Source organism: Triticum urartu, chromosome 5A, assembly GCF_056163025.1.
Source record: "Triticum urartu cultivar PI428250 chromosome 5A, HENAU_Tu73, whole genome shotgun sequence".
NCBI classification, from domain to species: Eukaryota; Viridiplantae; Streptophyta; class Magnoliopsida; order Poales; family Poaceae; genus Triticum; species Triticum urartu.
Genome location: NC_141877.1, coordinates 251401811 through 251423020, shown reverse-complemented (window position 1 = coordinate 251423020; position 21210 = coordinate 251401811). Strand labels below are relative to the sequence as shown.

The window sequence follows — 21210 nt, the reverse complement described above, 5'->3', positions numbered from 1 at the left end:
CTTGGGGGCACGGCTGGGAACTTGATTCCCCTCATGCCGAAAAAACCACCGGCGCAAACGCGCAAAGGCCTTCCCCAGGTTCGCTGGTGTGCCAAACGGCTGGAAATGCTCTAACAACCCATTTGTGCATGAAAAGAAACAACCTGGTCTAGCTTGGAGAATCAAATGACTATAACATTCTCAGTCGCTACTGTCCAAGTTCAGATCTGGTCAAGGTACAACATTGCACCTTGATTAAAGGGCTATAATAATCGCAAAACACAAAAATAAATCAATTCTTTCCAGCTTTGCTTTATAGTGACATTCCATCATGGGTCTTAGAAGAGTGAAAATGTACAGATGACAAACCAAACACCTGCAAAAGCAGAGGGCCCTATTCACTTTCATAGTCATCTTCATCTCCAAATGAGAAGACCGAAGCGTCTGCGGCGATGGCCTTGAACTCGCTCAAGCTGGATGATTCCACAGCAGGGGGTTGTGCTTTGGTGGAGCGGCTCTTGCTGCTAGCTTCAGTTTTGAGAGAGATAGCGTCAGCTGCCCTTGCAATTCCTTGATCGCCCGAAATGGTTATTTTCTCGATTCCGCTGGCAACAGCTGATGGCTCCTGTTGTGCAACACTTGTTTCAGAAGCTTTGGCTCCATTTGCTCCACCTTGACCACTGCTGGAGACCTCCTTCCTGCCCTTGGATGATCCATCTTCTGCTTCATTGTCAGAAAAAACATCATCCTTATCATCACTTCCAGTTTCTTTCTTGGACTCTACAGGTGCAGCATTGCTGTCTTTGGCACTGCTGCTCGTAGAGGAATCAGCATCAGACTTCTTATCAGCAGATCCATCAGCTGGTTTTTGTTTTGGTGGTTGTGAACCACTATAATCTACCAGAACGATCTCAACCTGGAATCCTGGTGACGGCAATTTTCTCTGGATACCATAATAGTTAGTTAAGAGTCTGAACAAAGGGCAACAAGGTGAACTCAAGATAAATGACTCATCACTGGGCAAAATGTTTTCTTCACTTACTAGTAGTAATATAAATCATTTTCATCAATGACAAATATAAAATGTACCAAGTCTGCTACAGCTCAACTAGAGCCAAACCTTGCATTACACACATGGCAACTCGTGGAATAAGGGTGCATTGGGTCTGTAGGAAATCTGCAGGAATTTCAAAGGAACATTTGTTCCTGTGGGAAAATTTTCCAACCTAAAGTTTGGGAGAAAGGAAAGGCGTGCATCTACTTGATGCTAGTGGGAGAAGGAAAGGCAAATAACATATTCATGGAACCATGATTAATAACAGGTGCACCAGTACCATTCCTTCGTTCTCCTGCAACCTCCCAAATCGCACGCTCCTCGGCTCCTTTATTTTCCAGGTGTGATCCTTCCCCATTCCTACACTTATCATATTCCTATGTATTACACATAGTTCAAAAAAGCGCTAGGCGTTAATTGTGTGTTTTGCCACCTCCTTGCGATTTCTGACCAAAGCGCATGCTTATGCGCAATTATGTGCAGATTAAGCGCATGCTAGGCGTTTTGCTATCGCCTAGAGCTAGGCGCGCCTTTTTTAACTATGGTTTTACACAACCGTGTCCGAACAGGGCCTAAAACTGTCATGTGAACTCAACAATATAAAGTGGATATTTAGCGTCCATCTTATTGAATAATTCAATATTTTTATTTTTGAAATGAACTTCCGTTAATGTATTAACAACTTTTAATATTGGACATTGGATGAAGCTAATCCGACGATACAGAGGTGGTAAATCTGAGCACTATTGGCCGTTGGATATCATCTTCACTCCATCGGATTCTACCACGTGCACTGATGAGGACATCCCCTACTGCAGTTACACCCACACATCTCACAGGTACACCTGCTCAAGTAACAAAAAGACTAGGACCAATCACCAGAGTTCGCACACGTCATTTCAGGACTTTGAGGGAGCCATAATGACACATAAAGGCATGGACAAAGCACACACGATAACACTTCATAATTTCATCCATAATCATCCGTAGGTATTGTGCCACCTCACTTTTGGGCCAGGCCCATATAAAATCGAAATAAAGGGCAATAGGTAGTTTTTCGAGTTCGTATTAGTGGAGAAACCAACTTAGGGTTGATCCCCCCCCCCCTCCCGGCAGGGCATCATTTAGACTTGGGTTTTGTTTAGGTACAAATTCGCCATAGTTGCAAATTCATATATTTCATTTGTGTAACAACCAACCCAAGACCGCTTACGGAAACCCAACATTCAGCAGTTTATATTGCAAATCATAGTTCTTGCTTGTTCTTCGACTGCTTACAGGGACTGGAACTTTGTGATCAGGTTGACCGTGCCCTGGTGTGGTCAATAACAACTCCGGAATTGATTTAGCAATTACATAGGCGCAACCTCGTCCCATGTTGTAGTTTAATTATCCAAACTTTTCTTCTTGTAGATGAATTGTCACTCTTTTTTACTTTATGATTTAGAGTGCACAATATACACAAATTCGAAAACACCAAACACTTTTTTGTTCTAGAATCTTCCATACTTTTAACTATCCAAACTTTTTGCCGAATGAATTGCCATTCCTTTTTTTACTATATATGATTTACAATGCACAATATGCACAAACCTCACTTCACAGGCACTTCTCATTTGTTCTAGATCCTTCCATACGTTAATTCCCCCAAGTTTGTTTCTTCAAAAATAATTCCATTCACTCTTACTTTACAAAAGACTCAAAAGTTATGACAGCACGTTCATAATTCCATTTGTCTTTGAAGATGCAATACTAGCTACTCAAAACTGCAATACAAGATACCTAAGGACGTGCGGGCTCGGGGTCCAGGACCTGGAGCGTGCCGGCCTAGCGCTGCGCCTGCGCTGGATGTGGTTCTCCCACACGGACGACGACCGCGGATGGCGAGGCCTCGACCTCCAGTTTTCCCGCGAGGAGCGCGCGTTGTTCTTCGCATCGACGACCATGGAGCTTGGCGATGGACAGACGGCATTGTTCTGGGATGACCGATGGCTCAACGGCCAGTCCGTGCGAGAGCTCGCGCCGGCACTCTACCAATGCATTCCCAAACGGCGACGCAAGTCGACAACGGTGGCCGCAGGCCTAGCGGGCAACGCTTGGGCTCGTGACATTCAAGGAGTGATAGGGATTCACGAGATTGGCCAATATCTCAGACTGTGGCAGGCCGTGCAGCACATCAGCCTATCAAACCGGCCCGACCGAATGCTCTGGAGATGGACGGCTAGCGGCAACTACACGGCACGGTCATGCTACGCCGCAACCTTCCATGGATCCATGAAATGCCCCTCCTGGAAGCTTACCTGGAAGAGCTGGACACCGCGTCGTGTTCATTTCTTTCACTGGTTGGCTAGCCAGGACCGGTGTTGGACGGCAGAGAGACTAGCCCGTCGCGGCCTACAGCACCATCCACGATGCCTCCTCTGTGATCAGGCCCCAGAGTCAACGTGGCACCTGCTCCTGGAATGCCCGTTTACGCGGCAGGTCTGGCACGACGTGCTGGCTTGGGCAAGGATACCTTCTCAACCGCCAAGCAATGAGCCCACCCTCACAGACTGATGGCAACGAATGAAAGGGCAGACCCCACATGCGCTACGGAAAGGCCTGCAATCTATCGCCATGCTCGTCCCTTGGATGATTTGGAAACAACGCAACGAGTGCGTCTTCGACAATGCGCGCCCCTCAGTTACCGCTAAGGATGGCAATGGGTCGGGTTTGGATCGGGTTGAACAATATAAAATCCATATCTATATCCATGAAGACAGTCTTTGCCCACCCATGAAAAAATCCACGGGTGAAAATTTGTGTCCATGTCCAAACCCGATGGATATCCATACCCACTGGATATCCACTGGGTCCTCTCAAGACATATAAATAAGACATAGCACAATGTTAACATAAGCTTCTTTGTTCTTCACCTCATGGTAGGCTAGGTTTCACTTATGGTAAACATCAACTTATGACAAATCAACGTCCACTAACAACCTAATATAATTTAGCTTTTTTTTCTAAAAGATGAGAATGATGAGTCATTTAACGAGGAGATAAAAATAAGGGAAGGTGCACTGTAGTATGTTACGGCGGGGATTGAATGTCAACTAATAGAAGTTATGACAAGGATTATGCAATTTCTTTTGCATGTTTTAGATAACAAAGTGGAAAATTCCAGTGGGACATTTGACTGTGGGGTAGGGATAACAGATTTTGACCCATTAAATCATACTATCGGGTCGGGTTTGGGTATACCCATGGGCACAAGATTAGATCCATGCCCTACCCACGAGCAATCGGGTCGGTTTTGGGCGCTGCCCATGGGCACAAAAGTATATCCAAACCCTATCCATTCGGGTCGGATATCCATGGGTAAAATTGCCATCCTTAGTTACCGCACTCGTAGATAGGATTAAGGCCGAAGCCAAATGTTGGGCACAAGCTGGCGCTTTGGGTCTCAGGGTAGTCCTCCCCACTAACTGGGATGTCCACTGATAGGTTGCCAATCCATGTAACCACCACCTCCTAGGAGGATTGTATCTTCTCATCTTTTCTATGAAATGAAACGCAAAGAGTCCTTTGCGTTTTCTCGAAGAAAAAAAAGATACCTAAGGACAAATGTGCTGGATATATTTGACATTTTCATGTGCTATATTATACCTTGCAGTCTTCAAATATTCTGTAGTTATAATTTGATTTTCAATGGGATGAACCACGAGAACTAAATCTACATCTACGCCATGCATATATGACTCCAAACTAACATGTTTACCTGTATATCCTGTGGTATATCGATATTCGTTCATACTTTGGTTATATCTATAAGCTCCTACGTGCAATTTGCATGTGTACCTACCTAGTCAAAATAATCAGTTGCCTTGTCAAAATCAGCAATGAAGCATCGATTACCTTGTCAAAATCATCAAAATCAGTTGGATTCAGTGTCACTCTGTTCTCCATCATTGTTGTATTTAGCCAGCTGAAAAAGACAAGTTAAGTGTAAAATATAATTAAGAATATAATTTATTTCCAGTTTCCCATGTAAGATTTTGATGCCATCAGATATATATCATATATATATGTAGATTTATGCAACTAAAGCAAGATACTTATGTAAAGGAATGATACATTATTAGAAAAAAGGAGCTTACCAGTAGAAATCTCCTTGCCGATCATGAAACTGAATCTTGAAATCACCAGCTACCTCTGCTAATCCAGGCTCCCCAGGCAACGCGAAAACCATAATTCCCTTCCTTGGTGCACTAAACCAGAAATCTTCTGGCTGAAAATGGGTTGAAAATTAAGTTACCAAATAGAGCAGAGAAAGACTTCCCACGCATTTAGAGAATAGATCAAATATATAATAATAGAAACAGCTTCTCTAGGTCATAGTGAAATAAGAGAGTTTGGAATATCTTTTGAGGTTTTTGGTACTTTGTTTTACGGAATGTCATGTGGTGGGCCTTGGAGAAACACAAAGTCCCAACAAAGTAAATTAACCTCATCAAGGACATGTACGATAATGTTGTGACAAGTATTTGAACAAGCGATGGCGAGACTGATGACTTCCCGATCAAAATAGGACTGCACCAACGGTCAGCTTTGAGCCCTTATCGTTTTGCTTTGGTGATGGATGAGGTCACAGGGATATACAAGGAGATATCCCATGGTGTATGCTCTTTGCAGATGATATGGTGCTAGTCGATGATAGTCGGACGGGGGTTAACAGAAAGTTAGAGCTATGGAGACAAATCTTGGAATCGAAAGGTTTTAGGCTTAGTAGAACTAAAACTGAGTACATGAGGTGCAGTTTCAGTACTACTAGGCACGAGGTTAGCCTTGATGGGTAGGTGGTACCTCAGAAGGACACCTTCCGATATTTGGGGTCAATGCTGCAGAAGGATGGTGATATCGATGAAGATGTGAGACATCGGATCAAAGCCGGATGGATGAAGTGGAGCCAAGCTTTTGGCGTTCTCTGTGACAAGAGTGCCACAAAAGCTAAAAGGCAGGTTCTATAGGACGGCGATTCGCCTCGCAATGTTGTATGGCGTTGAGTGTTGGCCGACTAAAAGGCGACATGTTCAACAGTTAGGTGTAGCGGAGATGCACATGTTGAGATGGATGTGTGGCCACACAAGAATCGGGTCTGGAATGATGATATAGGGGATTGAGTTGGGGTAGCACCGACTGAAGAGAAGCTTGTTCAACATCTTCTGAGATGGTTTGGACATATTCAATGCAGGCCTCCAGAAGCTCCAATGCATAGCAAACGGCTAAAATGTGCTGACAATGTCAAGAGAGGTTGGGGTAGACCAAACTTGACATGGGAGGAGTCCGTAAAGAGAGATCTGAAGGACTGGAATATCACCAAAGAACTAGCCATGGACAGGGGTGCGTGGAAGTTAGCTATCCATGAGCCAGAACCATGAGTTGGTTTCAAGATATTATGGGTTTCAGCTCTAGCCTACCCCAACTTGTTTGGGACTAAAGGCTTTATTGTTGGTAGTGGTGGTACTTTGTTTTATGGAAACAACAAAACTGGAAACCTACTAGATTATGCTAAATAAAGCCTGAAACAAAGAAAAAGGAAAAGAAAAGAGATAACAAAGTAGGCTGCTCAAGTAGCAACCACACAAATTCCAAATGTACTTCCATTATAGCATTGTTTTTGTGTTTAGCTTCACTAATGCAAAATCCATAGAAACACGCAAGACACGTAAGGTAGAAGCCAACATATCTAGATTCCAAAAGTATTGTGCTCTTGTAACCAGTCAGCGGGCCGGCGGATCGAGGTGGAGGGTCGGTGAATCGGGGTGGAGCAGAGGTGGATCGGCGCGGAGCAAAGGCCAGCTAGGCGAAGCAGAAGCCGGCAGGTCGATTGTTTGGCAGTGTGCAGTGGCATGTGGTAGAGGCATTGACTAAGGGGAGCAACACGTGGCGTGCGCGGAAGCAGCAGCGACCAGAGGCAGGCACGCGTGTGGACAGGAGAAGAAATCAGCAGCAAGCCAAGAGGATTATGGCGGCGCAAAATTGGATGGAGCATGAGTTGTGCGTGCGATTTTTTTTTACCTAGACTCTAATACCATGTTATGGATGCACCTTATCTCAATTGCATAGCCCAAGGGGGGTACAAGGAAAGAGACGTGGCCTAATAAGAACTCCTAGACCAATACTAATACTCCTTAACAGGTCTGTCCTTCTTTATATAGGAAAATCAGGAGCAATACGAGACCGGTTAATTAAGCAAGAAATATTACAAAATATTATAAGCTATCGGTATATTAGAGGAGGCATGTATCTATTGTTGAGGAAGCAAAGAATCAACACAAAAAAATAGTGTTCAATATTTGTTAGTTTCATTTCTCTCTTGGACCTAATATCATTTACAGTATGATATAACAACCATTACATTTCTTTACCAATGTAACACCCCATTGGTACTAAAAATGTTGGGCATACAACTGCTTCAAGCTATAGAAGATGGTACTAGGCTATGTTCATACAACTGCTTCAAGCTATAGAAGACAGTACTAGGCCACTGATTTTTTTAAGAACCTTCTTTAACACTATGTGGTTTCCGCTATGAGCTTACAAAAACAAAGTGGGTGCAATCAATAATATGAACAACCCGCACAGATATTCGTGATACTCAACCGATAATTTTCAGAGTAAGCAGAAAGCCACAAACTACTGAACATAAACAAGAATGTTTTATTAATGAACAAAAACCAGGGTGGTTTATTGATGGAAAGGCATACCATTAGTTCTTTCGTTCTTGGATGCTTCTTCGTAGAAAAAAGAACACCTGCATAATAGGTTATTACTCAATGCAGAGGAGAAAAACTGCTAATCATAGAAAAAGAACAACAAGCTACTCTTTTACTATATGATATGTGAGATGAACATTTCAAGTTCAATTCATGACGTAAGATACCATTGTGATTGGACACAGTAATTGATGGCCTGATCCAATAGGGGCACCTATGAAGGCGAAATCCCCTAAGCATGCACCTGGAAAGTGTGGCACATGCTTAATTATTAACAAATGAGATACATGCAGATCATACTGAAATCATGGAGGAAGTAGTGTGAACACCTGCGAGGCGGCTGATTTTCACCATTGAAGTAAATTAAGATACGCTCAAAGTACTTCACATATCTCTGTAATTTTTTCCAGCACATTAAGAATAATGCATTGTTATATAAATAAATTAAAATAATCCGAGGGTTACTCACAATCTGGCTTGGAAGAATAAGCCCTTTTCCATCTACACATCTTTTCTGATTGTAGTATTCAATGGACTCCTCCGCAGTAGGAAAGAACTGTCCATACATATGATGCACAAGCTTCCAATTTTATTAACCCTCAAAATTGGTAGAAGAATTGGCATGGCTAATTTTAATTAGCATGTAATGCAAATACTGATTTTACCTTTAGGTATACTAGAAGGCTGGAGATCATCAACCCTGTTCTTGCTTTCCCAGCTTTGCAATGGATAACCACCACATTTTCTATGTCTTCCTTCAGCCATGAGTATGCACTTTGGCAAAATGATATGACAAGTTGTATCGGAGGACAATTATGATCATCAAAAGGAAAGCATGCAACCTAAAATATACACATCAAATATGAATATTGAACAAAAATGATTATTTCATTATCAAACTGTGTGAAGGAAACTGAAGCAAGTGATTGGAAATTTTCAAATTATTTCTTGGTGGTGACAGGACAGGGACATAAACAGATATATAAGCTGCCCATACCTTTCCCTCAAAAAGAGATGCATCGTACAGCCTTTCTGAGCAAAGGTTATACACCTTATATTTCCCCTGTAACATAATAATAAATATAGAGGTTAAAAGGCACAAATAGTTCAAGTAACATTTGTAACTGAACTTTGTAATTGATGTAAACGAAGATCAACTAGAAAACGTAATTGTCCTCCAATGACATTTAACTAAAATTTAACTACCTCAACGACATTTCACGAGATCTACCGAACTTAAAGAAACATGTGTTATAGGTTTGATCCACAGGAGTCCTTAACTGCAAAACTTCCAGTAGTATTGCACATTGGTAAAAATAGAGAAGATAGGTCTAACAATGCATAGAAGCAAAATATCATAGATGAATTACCACCCTCAAGCAAATGAAAAAGGCATTCATCACCTTAATAAAGATATGCATTGTACAACAGATGAAAAAGTTAACTTGCATATTCATCATAATAGAAACGCTAAAACCCATTGCTTTTATGCAACACTTTGGCGTCAGGGTGCCCCCCAAGTCTAGGGCGTCGAGCCGCCTTTGACATCTACGAAAGGCATCCGCCTTGTCCATGTAATAGATATGTGTACTTCCTCCTTTATATAGGGGTATATTTGCATATATATAGCATGTGTATATTCTGGCCTCTTTGGCCCGTAGCAATACGGGGTCCAGTGGAGGATGACGACACCCAGGCAGCTGCCTCACCGGACTGCATCGCCTCTACTCTCTACTGTCGCCTCCACTGTCTCGTCTTGGTCTCCTATGGCCTGATAGTGGAGTATGCTGCTGTTGCTCCCAAGCTAGTAGCACCTCATGCACCCCAGCCTGCTCGGCTCTCCAACTCAGCATGGCCTCCCATAGTGAACAAGAGAGCATGTGTTACCAACATGTCAGCAAAAGGCAAGTCCGCTGCTGCTGCTGCCAATAGTTCCAAGCAAATTGTTGCCATGTTTCGAAGAACACCTGAGGATCTTGTAGATGAAAGGCACTTTGGGTGTTCTCAAAGCACTATGGAGTCCAGCACAAAGACTAAGGAAGAGAGGCACTATGTGTTAGGAGCTAGGGTTCTGCCGGTTCTAGGGCGGAGATTGTAGGGGAAAGATGGAGGAAGACGAGGTCGAGGGCGCGGCAGCCGGCCACTGGGCGCCGTCCTTGCGTGGTGGAGAAGAGGCGGCGGCGGCGCAAGAGGCGGCTAGGGTTAGGTCTCCCGGCTCCCTAAGGGAAGCCAAGCAAATACTGATTGCTTCTTGCTTGATTAGATTGATACATCTCCTCTCCTTATATAGAGAGGTTTACTTGACTCCTAAGCAAACGACCCTAATAACGATAAGATAATTGGGCTAAGCCCCTAATAACAATAAGATAACTTGGGCCACAGCCCACTGGGCTAAGCCCCTAATATGCCAGTCATAACACTTCTCCCCGCCTGCACAAACAGCTCGTCCTCAAGCTGTAAGGCAGGGAAGCGCTTGCTGAACTCCTCGAGGTGATCAACCAGCATCAAACACCTCCGCGACAGCTGGGGCGGCCAGGTCGCCGAGCCCGGCGGCGACGGCGTCCTCCTCAATGTAGTCTGCAGCCTCCAGGTAGAAGAGTCGGGGGCAGACGTGGCCGGGCATGTAGGTCTCGTCGCAGTTGAAGCACAACCCTTGGCGGCGACGCTCGAGTAGCTCGGCCGAGGTGAGCCGGCGAAACGGGTGCGCCGCGGTCGCGGCAAGGGGTGCCGCGGAAGCCTGAGCAGGCCGACCCTGCGCGGGAACATCCGGCCAGGGTGGCAGCCCAGCGGCCCGGGACGGTGATGCCTGCTGGATGGCCACCGCGCGGTGCTCCAACGCGCGGGCGTAGTACATGGCCGTCTGGAGGTCCTGGGGTCCCTGCAGCTCGACGTCCACGCAGATATGATCTGGCAGACCGCCGACGAAGAGTTCGGCCCGCTGGTGAGCCGTCACGCTGGACGCGTGGCACGCCAGGGCCTGAAAGCGGTCGGTGTAGTCCTGCACCATAGAGGTGAAGGGAAGGCGGCCCAACTCCGCCAGCCGGCTCCCACGTATCGGTAGCCCGAATCGAAGGAGGCAGAACTCGCGAAAACGCTGCCATAGGGGCATGCCGCCCTCATCCTGCTCGAGGGCGTAGTACCACGTCTGTGCGGCGCCGCGGAGGTGATAAGAGGCGAGCCAGGTGCGGTCCGACGCGAGCGTCCGTTGCCCCTGGAAGAACTGCTCGCACTGGTTGAGCCAGTTGAGGGGGTCCTCGGCGCCGTCGTAGGTGGCAAAGGCGAGCTTGGCGAAGCGCGGCGGTGTCTGAGCATGACCGCCGTGAGTGTACGGCTCGGCGGTACGGAGCAGCGAAGAGGATGGCGTTGGTCCGGTGTGCACAAGTGGTCCGCAGGAAAGCGGTGGCCCGTCGAAGCCAGCGTGGAAACCCGCGGAGCCGGAGGGCCTGTCGTACGGCAGGGAGGGCGCCGGCTGGTCCGCGGCCATGGTGTAGACTGGCGGCGGTGACGTCCCGGCCAACCAGACCGGAAGCTGGGAGGTGAGGGCAGGAACCGCACTTGCTGAATCGGCACGCCCACCGGCGCGGTTGTAGTCAGCCATGGTGTAGACTGGCGGCGGTGACGTACGGCAGGGAGGGCGCCGGCTGGTCCGCGGCCATGGTGTAGACTGGCGGCGGTGACGTCCCGGCCAACCAGACCGGAAGCTGGGAGGTGAGGGCATTTGTTCTTCTGTGAGTGTGGCATACCATTTAATGCTACAAGCAGTAGACAATTTGAGATTGCAATTGAAGCCCCTCGCCAATATGGTTCAGGGTACAAGCCTCCTAGTGCCTATGAACCAAGACCTGAGAGAGAGCCATTGCTTAATGATTGTGTCAAGGAAACAAGTAGGGGGCAACATGAGGCAGCATGGAAATAATAGAAGGAAACTCATGTCGGATGGCTGGTTGGATAGAAGGGAGCGCCATTTGATTAACTTCCTTGTTAATAAATAATCCAGAGGACACTTCTTGGAGTTGGCTGATGTGTCGCTTAATCCGGGCGTTGCACGTTGCATTGTAGCTCAAATAAATAGAGGAATACGAGGTAGAAAAGTCGCAAGTACGCACATGGCGCAAAACATTGTCTGTGTGTGTGAGATAGAGTTGGGGTAGCACCAATTGAAGAGAAGCTTGTCCAACATCGTCTGAGATGGTTTGGGCATATTCAGCGCAGGCCTCCAGAAGCTCCAGTGCATAGCGGACGGCTAAAGCGTGCGGAGATTGTCAAGAGTGGTCGGGGTAGACCGAATTTGACATGGGAGGAGTCCGTTAAGAGAGACATGAAGGATTGGGGTATCACCAAAGAACTAGCTCTGGACAGGGGTGCGTGGAAGCTTGCTATTCATGTGCCAAAGCCATGAGTGTGTTGTGTGTTGAGTTCATCGTGCTCAGCTCCCGTAAGCTCTTCCGGCCGACAATTGGCATCAGAGCCTTGTTAACCGGTGACCGGTGGACATGTCGAGCAGCGGAGGGCAGACAAACTCTCCCTCCCATGCCTCCAAGTCGCAGCCACCGAAGCCACTGGACGTGAGCCGCGACCACAGCCGAGTGCGGCGAGGGGGGAGCTGGTCATGCAGCAGGTCGTCCGGGAGATCGGCGGCGGCGGCAGGTCGTCCGGGAGATCGGCGGCGGCAGCAGTGGACTCTCCTTTCCCATGCTGAATAGGACAAACTACACCGACTGGGCCCTGGTCATGCAGGTGAATATGCAAGCGCTTGTGGAACGCCATCAAGGACGACGACATCCCGCACCGTGAGGATCAGCAGGCGATGGCGGCGCTCCTAGCACTTTTAGGCTGCCACGGTGCCATTTCGGTTTTTTTCTTTATTTCCCGTTTCTGTTAGAGAGCTTAGCTCGGGTTTCTAACGAACTTTGAGCGAATCTTGTACTCAAGCACGATTCATTCGTGGGATAGAACGAACGCCATAGATCGTGGGCATTGCAGCTCGAATAGATAGAGGAGAAAGAAACAGAGAAATTGCAGGTTTGCACACGGCGCAGAACATTCACTTCATCGTGCTCAGCCCCGATGAGCCCTTCCAGCCAAGGGTAAAGAGAAAATGATGAGGCCTTAGTTGTGAAACTAAGGAGCTGCTTTAATGATGTACTTGCAAAAATGGTACTTGATGTCAATCTTCAAAACAAATTGATCAACATGGGGAAAAGAAACCCTCATGAGTCATGTTGAATGCAGCATGTTAATTTTTGCAAGATAATTCCAGCAATGTAATTTATGTACAGACTCTTCATATATGTTTACTTTTACATGTTAATTGTTTGGTGGTGTGCATATTGTGGTCAGACCATTGAGCTACAAAGGTTTGAAAAGCGTATTGTTAGTCTTTGTGCTTCATCATTTGGTTGTGACTTGTGACAGAAATTGGAGCACATTTGAATTTGCGAGTCAACTAGTAAACTCTCTGTATTTATTCAATAGTAATTTCAGCAAGCTAGTTATTCATTTTATTTGCTGTTTGTAGATCCATATAAAGAAAGGAAACACGTTACAATGGAAAAGAATGAATGATGTGTCTTTGTTTCATACAACCAGAAGATGCATAGGTTTCAAAAGAGGTGTGAGAAGGCGGGCAACAAAAGCTGAGGTTTTTGATTGGGGCAATGAATGGGTTGACGCAACAATGTCACCACCAAAGGTGCTCGAGGGTGTCCTGATGACATTACATGGGAGGATGTTGGTGTGGCTATTGGTGCATCTTCGAACCTTTCGAGGTCGCAATCTTCCTAGGACAGCTACTACACTTCATAGGGGGGCGTCAAGCGTCTGTGTGGCATACATAAGGCAGCACAAGAGACCTACACCAACACGGCCAACAATTCTTGCAAAAGATGAGGAAGTGGAGTTAGAGCAATACTCAAGTATCCCCAACACAGAGGAGGATGATTGAGACTGTGATTGATGATGATAGTGTGAGCAATGATGACGATTCAACCAATGTTGACCAAGATGGTGGAGAAAACACCAATGTCACCATGGATGAGTTATATGATGGTTATTGAGACTTGGAGATGAAAGTTGAGAGTTGAGAGACATGAGAGAGTTGACAAGCCTTAAGCCTTTTGCTATGCTGGTATTATGTGGACGTTTTTTATGCCATTGTAGTAATGTTTTAAGAATCACCAAGGAACTAGCCATGGACAGGGATGCATGGAAGTTTGCTATCCATATGCCAGAACCATGAGTTCGTTGCGAGATCTTATGGGTTTCACCTCTAGCCTACCCCAACTTGCTTGGGACTAAAGGCTTTGTTGTGGTTGTTGCTGTTGTTGTAGTGATGTTTAAGAATCGGGATTCATGACAAATGTCATGTGGTTAACTGGTTGTGCAATATATCATGCACTGCAGTCATGCTAGATATCTTGTTTTTCACTTTTGCAGTTTTGCTCACGTTTAGTTCTCTGCTTTTTCATTATTTGTGGACAAGTTATTAAGTTATAACATATTTGCTCATGTTCATGCCGCTGTTATGGCACTGCTAGGAGGGCGCGAGAGGGCCGGCCGGGGGCCTTTTGCCCACGGCCGGGCAAGATGGAAGGGATTTCCTTCTTAATTCTTGCTTGATTAGATTGATACATCTCATCTCTTTATATAGAGAGGTTTACGACTCCCAAGCAAGGCTTACTTGACCCCTAAGCAAGCGATCCTTAACTATAATTAACCATAAGACTAACGGGCTATACCGCCAGCCCAGGCCATTAGGCCCATTACGTACTCTAACACTACACCCCACCTGGACATGCAGCTTGTCCTCGAGCTGCAGCCTAACCAATTTATAACCATGACTCGACGTAACACAAACCTAACACCTAAAAACAAGACTTTTACATCTCGGCTTGTTTTATTACTCTCAACCTGAAATGGACTGGGACGATTTATTTTGGACCCCTTAACAAAAAGTGGACACCATCCGCACGTCGGACGTGCACGTGTACAGCCACCTGGATCCCATGGACACCATCTGGACAAAAGGAGTGCATGTGTATGGCCACCTGGAAGTGGTCGCAAGAGCGACCAGCAGAGGCGCCCTCGCGGCAGCCGGCAGAATGCAGTGGTGCTACGCGGTGCGCTCCTGTCGGTGACACCCTGCCTTCCCCCCGCCGGACGGCTGTTGGTCTGCACCGCACAGAGAAGAGTGGAGGGCTTGCGATGGAGAATGGCGAGGAGGGGTGCGCCCCCCCCCCCCCCCACCGCCGATATCGCAGACTTTGAGGTCGCTGCCCGCGGGGAAAACAGCATGCCCAAGATCCCCGACGCAGCAGACGAGATCGAGGCCCTTTGCACAGCGAAGCGCAGCTGGGAGGAGCGGCAGCTGCAGACCATGCATCTCCCGCACACGCCGACGCGCTAGGAGGCCGCGCGCAACAGCCTGCAGCCTCACCGCCACCGACACATGGCGGGTAGTGATCCAAGCCGGAAGCGGTGACGGTGACGGCGGGAACTTGATCTGCTGGATGGGAACGCCCTGGGGAAGCGGTAATGGCGACGGCGGGAACTTGATCTGGTGGATCGGGACTCCCGCCGACGCGGTCGATGCGGGGCCGGAGCTGACTGGCGGTGGCTGTTGCAGCGGAGCGCCGGGCGGGCCGGCGGTGGCGGTGGATGACAGCTGCAGCGGCCCGGCAAGCGCGACGGGGACGCCCTGGGGCTGCTGCAGCGGCTGCCACTGTAGCCAGGGCGGGCCGGTGGTGGCGGTGGATGGCAGCTGCAGCGGCTGTTGCAGCGGCCCGGCGAGCGCGGACGCCCTGGGGCAACGGCAGCGGCTGCTGCAGCGAAGCGCCGGGCGCGGCGAAGGCCGCCAGGAGCAGCGGCTGCCACTGCAGGCAGGGCGGAGCGGTGGATGGCAGCTGCAGCGGCTGCTGCAGCGGCCCGGCGAGCGCGACGGAGGCCGCCTGGTGCAGAGGCTGCCATGGCAACCACGGCGGCGCAGTGGCGGCGATGGGCGGCGCAGCCGGGTGCGGCCCGTAGGACCCGGCCAAGAACAGGCGGATCTCCTGGACCGCCTGTGTTAGGTCCTGCAGCGTCCCGGACACCTCCTCCGGGGTGAGGACAGCGGGGGCGGGCGCGACGGAGGATCCCGGCGCGGGCAGGAGCGGGGCAACGGTCGTGGTGGTCGCCGGAGGCGACGAGGTGACCGGCAGTGGAAGAGACGGGTTGGGCAGCGGTGAAGACATGATCGAACCGAAGCTAGCTGATACCAAATTGTTATGGCGCTGCTAGAAGGAGGGCGCGAGAGGGCCGGCCGGGGGCCTTTTGCCCACGGCCGGGCAAGATGGAAGGGATTTCCTTCTTAATTCTTGCTTGATTAGATTATACATCTCCTCTCTTTATATAGAGAGGTTTACTTGACTCCCAAGCAAGGCTTACTTGACCCCTAAGCAAGCGACCCTTATCTCTAATTAACCCTAAGACTGACGGGCTATACCGCCAGCCCAGGCCATTAGGCCCATTACATACTCTAACAGCCGCTTTCTGTTTTGGAGAAGAGCAAGTGCAAAGAGGATGGGAGGGATGGATGCTATGTGGGCTCTACAACCAGCAATTTCAAGGTGTGTACTACCAAATTCTTCTTTATTCTGCTGCTCATAGTAGTTCAGAATTGTCTAATTGTGTCGCCTCACCTTACGCTTTAAGCGACTAAAAGGTGAGGCGGTACTAGGGCGCCTCGCTTCGCCTTACCGCCTTAAAAACATTGATCAAACCCCTTGATCTAGATACTTGAGGTGAACAAGTTATCAACTGTTCTGGCGCTAGTGTCTTCGAGAAGTTATTCCTGTGTCATATTCAGAGGGCATGCCTACACTGAAGCAAGCTGCTTCTTTTTGCGAGAAAGAGAAGCGAACGCATGTTATTAAGTTAGCAGCATGGTCAAGGTAGCAAGAAACATATGGACGCATAAACAAGTAAATATCAGACATATATCTGTAAGGCACTCTTAAAAACCTGAAATTTATCATGTATGTTAAGAAGCTACCTTGTGATGCATTTCAAAGAACCTGATGACTTCCTCCATGTGGTTGCGATAAAAGCCCTGCAATAGAGGTATTGATGTGTTTAATTCTAGAGACAATACAAAGGAGCTCCACCTTCAAAGTGTGACACTGACCTCAAAATATCCGAAAATTCCTGAGCTCAAATCACCGGCAGGAAAACCCATAGCAATTATGTTCTCTGTAATATATGTCATGTCTAAATCAAATCCTCCTTCCTATTATAAGAACGAGAAATTTGTCAACATCTATTGTCTTGCTGCTATGGCCACAAAAGCTAAATTATTGAGTGAAACCATCCTGCCTACTGTTTTTCGTATAGTTTCTAAGGTGTTCGAGAAAATAACTGACTACCAAGGATCTTCTAAAGATAATCACACAGATCATTACTCTAATTCTCCAAAATAGTAAAGTTCGACCCTCCTCTCCATATAGCATTCTTGATTGTCCTTGCTATTATCAAAGTAGCAAAAGACTGATGAATTATCATAATCATGAGGCATGACACTGCTTACCGAACCCAGCTAAGAACATGCAAATATGAACCTTGAACCAAACGACATGTGACTTGTGAGAAGATGCATGCTAAATATGAACACATATTAATGTCTAAAACCTCCTAACATGGATGACTTGGTGCTGGAAGAAGGCATTTTCAACGACACACACCATCATTTTTCATAAGTCAGAAGCGAGCAATGGAGCAAACATAGCATTCAAGGAATTGTGTGCGAACTATTAGAGTTTCCATGATGAAAGAGGAACAAAATTGTTGCTCAATTAGAGGCATGTATGCTTATCCTGATCATGTTAGTGCAATACTATAAGAACTGAAAAATAAAAGAAACATGTTTGAAAGATATAAAGGTTCACCCAAGATTTCATATTCGAACACCTATAAATGTACCTGATATCGTCTCTTATTCTGTGAGACCATGTGGCGAGCCTTAACTTGCACTGCCTTAACAGCATTCTTAGAGGAATCCACAATGCCTCTTGTCAAGGAACCAAAAACACCAGCTTGTGCAGTAGTTGGGGTTGTGCTGCCTTCAGCACTCTCATCTTGATGTGGATCTTTTGGAGACAGCCGTAATCCAAGGCCACTAGCGAGACGGGAAACGGTATTTTTACCTGTTGGTGATTCTTGACCTGAAGAAGGCTGAGGGATTTTCAGATTTTTCGCCCAGGAAGATAAGCCTGATGTAGAAAACATGGATGATGGTGCCTCGCGTCCTGCAGCATCTTGTGTGGTGGCAGAAGTTGGAGCGGAAGGAGATGAAGGGGCAACAGGATTTGGACAGGCAGCCTGTGTCGCGGAATCATTTGAAAGAGCACGTGGAACAGGATCAGCAGTAGTAACGGCAGAAAGTGGAGATGAATCCTGGTTATCCATAGGAGTATCAGACGGGGTGAGAGATGGCTTGACTTGTTGTTGTTCCATGATTGACTAACGGAGTTTATTAATCTCAGGTGAACGAATGACAAGCCACATCTGCAAAACCATCATCATACATGGTTATAAGAAAGCAGCTCAACCTGCAAGTACAAATCATGTCCTCGACTAACTGCATATATTTTATTTACACAGAATTTGAGTGCATAACTACAATTTCACTCTTAACAAGTGCAAAAGATCTCATTCTAAACAATATGTTATGTTGCATCAACTCATCAGCCAAGCAATGTATCACTTTACACATTCACATATCTAACAAGAAGACAACTTAGAATAAGTATCATCTTATCGATATCACTGATTACTTACAACTGGGCAGGTTATTCCACATGTACAAGAACTGAAAATACAAATGAGAGCTCGTCCAGTGGCGGAGCGTAGTGGGGACAATTCCGGGCCCTGGCCCCCCCTTTCAAAAGGAAAATTTACCAAATACACTTACTTATCTGCTAATTGCTCTACTAATCGTCCGGCGTCTCTGATCATCCTAGCCTTTTCTATGCCATATACACTCATTTGGCCCCTCCTAATATTTGATTCACGCTCCGCCACTGAGCTCGTCCACACTAAAACTAACACGGGAACAAGAACCGCAACCTGAGCTACCACGGCAGCGAGACACGTAGCTAACAAGAATCTTTAAGCCTAACAAGAAACTCACGACGAGCTCGGACAAAGCAACGTGTGAAAGAACCGCTCTGAATGGGATCTCTCGGGTCGGCTACGGACTCAAGAACTTATAATAGATGAGAAGCGGGGGGTGTGGCCTGGCCTTACCAGCAAGGTCCGGATCTGTGTGTCGTTCCTTCCCTCGAGGCTTGGCGAGTTGGCGACGACGGCGAGCTGCCTGATGGAGGGGGGAGGAGGGCGGTTGCTTCTTCGGCGGAGGTCTATGTGGGAAACAGAGAGATGGGGATCGCGGCCGGGTTTGGTGGGGTGCAGCGGGAGGAGACGACCCTGGAGTGGGTACAGGGGGTTAATTGAGAGGGGTGATTTGGAGCCCGGGCTCAGCTGATCCCGATATCTCCCTCGTCTGTTCCAGTATTGTGATCCGAACAAATCCAGCTGTCCTGGTGGTTGTGACTGCCGATAAAGTGGATATACGGTTGAATACGGTAGCGAACAGTGGCCACGCGCGTGTGGAGGCCTGACGGCCATCAGCCCGAGTCCGTCTGAGCCTTGTACCAGGACTGTGACTTGGCGAATGGGCCGCGGATTAGAACGTTTGCTTTTCGTCAGGGCCAAGGATCAGATAATGGGTCTGTGATGGGTGTCGCTGTCTGAGCCGCCTGTCGGTCGGCGTGGTCATGCCGAGCATGCACGTGCGGGCGAGGAAAAAAAATGACATCTCCAAGGATTAACCTCGTTCTTTCTGGATACCTCGGCTGTCGGCCGTCCTCAACCAACTACGTAGGAGAGAAAAATAAGGAAGAACAGGCAAGGTCATCGGAAGCGTGTGATTTCAGGGGTGGGTGGGGTGGGGGCGCCCTACATTTGCCGCCGGCCTGCGTGTTGATGGACACGGAGGGCATGGAGTTTCTGCTTGATGCGGTCGACAGGTCAGTCAATCCCCTACTCACCGCCCGTCAGATTTGTGTTGTGCATAAACTATGTAGATTTACACTATGCGATCCGCTGCCGATTTCCTAGGTTCCCCGTCCGGGAGGAGTTTGCTGATAACCTTGAACAACCAGATCCGGTGCCTCTTCTATACTTGTTACAAAATGGGGGCGGCAAAGAGCAGGGGGGGTGCTGCGGCGAACAGTGGGTCTGGCGTGGCTAAGTTGGCCGGGGAAGATGTCTCGCCCGACGAGCAGGGCGATGGCCGGCGAAGGCGAGCTGCGTCTCCGACGAGGTCCGCTCAGTCAACCGACAGGGTTAATCTAGAGGCCCGCGGCTGGACTAAAAGGTTAGAAAACAATTCTGATGCAGTAATTTGCTTGCAAACTACATACTGCCGTACAATCACGGAAAGGGTCCCCTCGTGTGCTTAGTCCAGAGCCATTTATAGAAAAAACTGCAGAGAAAATGAAAACTGAGATGCCATCAAATCTGCTTCCGCATCTGTTTTAGGAGACTGTTGTAGTTTAACTGTAATGTGCTCACACATGTTAACAGCTGGGAGTGCGCCAGAAAATTATGAAACTGTTGTGTCTTGGCAGTCAGCTTATACAATTAAGTTGCAAAACGAATGCAGGTTGCATCTTGGTAGTGCGCCGCCTGATCGTGTGTCATGCCCGTCCAGGATGACTGCTCTGGAGTTAACAATATGCAAATACGTGGAGCAACCTGACAAGAGTGTGATGAGGCATGCACTAGGGCTCAATTTCGACTCATTGCGGGAGGCATACGATTTCTACAATCTTTGTTCCTAGGAGATCGTCTTCGGTATAAGATATGGTAAAAGCAGACTAAATGCTCAGAGGACAAAAACGATGCAAGAGATTGTTTGTGGATGCTCGGTAAGTGTTATTACACATGCACATATGGTTTGTGGATCACACAATTTTTGCATATCTGCAATTTGGTTTCGTGTGGTTATCTCCGTGCAGGGCAAACCGGAAGCAGAGAACAGCAGGTCATGCAGATGCGAGTGTCCAATGCTGGTTAGGCTGCTGTGAGCGTCTGACAACAGTTGGTACATCACAGAGCACCGGGAAAATCACAACCATTCTCTGTCGCTGACTATGGGGGAGAAGGTGCACTGGCCGTCCCATAAACACATAGATGTGTACACCAAGGATCTGATTAGGCAACTGAGGGAAAACAATGTCAATTTGGGGAAGGTATACAGCATAATAGGAAGTGTCTTTGGGTCAGTTGAGAAGGTGCCATTCACAAAGAGGACACTCCGGAATATATGTGGGAGGATTAGCCGTGAACAAGCTGACGATGATGTCCAGAAAACGCTTGAAGTGT

The 21210-nt window shown here is 47.6% G+C and overlaps 2 protein-coding genes across 3 annotated transcripts; both read right to left on the bottom strand.

Annotated features, from left to right (window-relative positions):
• Positions 1–248: 248 nt before the first annotated feature.
• On the bottom strand, positions 249–19255 carry PEN2 (PTEN 2). Of its 2 annotated transcripts, XM_048673322.2 has the most exons (13): positions 19069–19254; positions 17743–18327; positions 16952–17053; positions 16820–16876; positions 8789–8854; positions 8457–8633; positions 8261–8347; positions 8121–8185; positions 7959–8035; positions 7783–7829; positions 5173–5303; positions 4931–5000; positions 249–922 (listed from the first exon to the last, which is right to left on the bottom strand). In XM_048673322.2, exons 2-13 carry the CDS (start codon positions 18274–18276, stop codon positions 374–376), a joined length of 1962 nt encoding a protein of 653 aa, XP_048529279.1. In that variant the 5' UTR covers positions 18277–18327; positions 19069–19254; the 3' UTR covers positions 249–373. The 2 variants fall into 2 exon arrangements, with proteins under 2 accessions (XP_048529279.1, XP_087381974.1); XM_087525848.1 differs by having other exon boundaries at positions 8121–8347; positions 19069–19255.
• LOC147970953 (uncharacterized) lies at positions 8869–11509 on the bottom strand. The gene has a single exon (XM_087525849.1). It carries the CDS (start codon positions 11507–11509, stop codon positions 10286–10288), a length of 1224 nt encoding a protein of 407 aa, XP_087381975.1. The 3' UTR covers positions 8869–10285.
• Positions 19256–21210: the final 1955 nt, after the last annotated feature.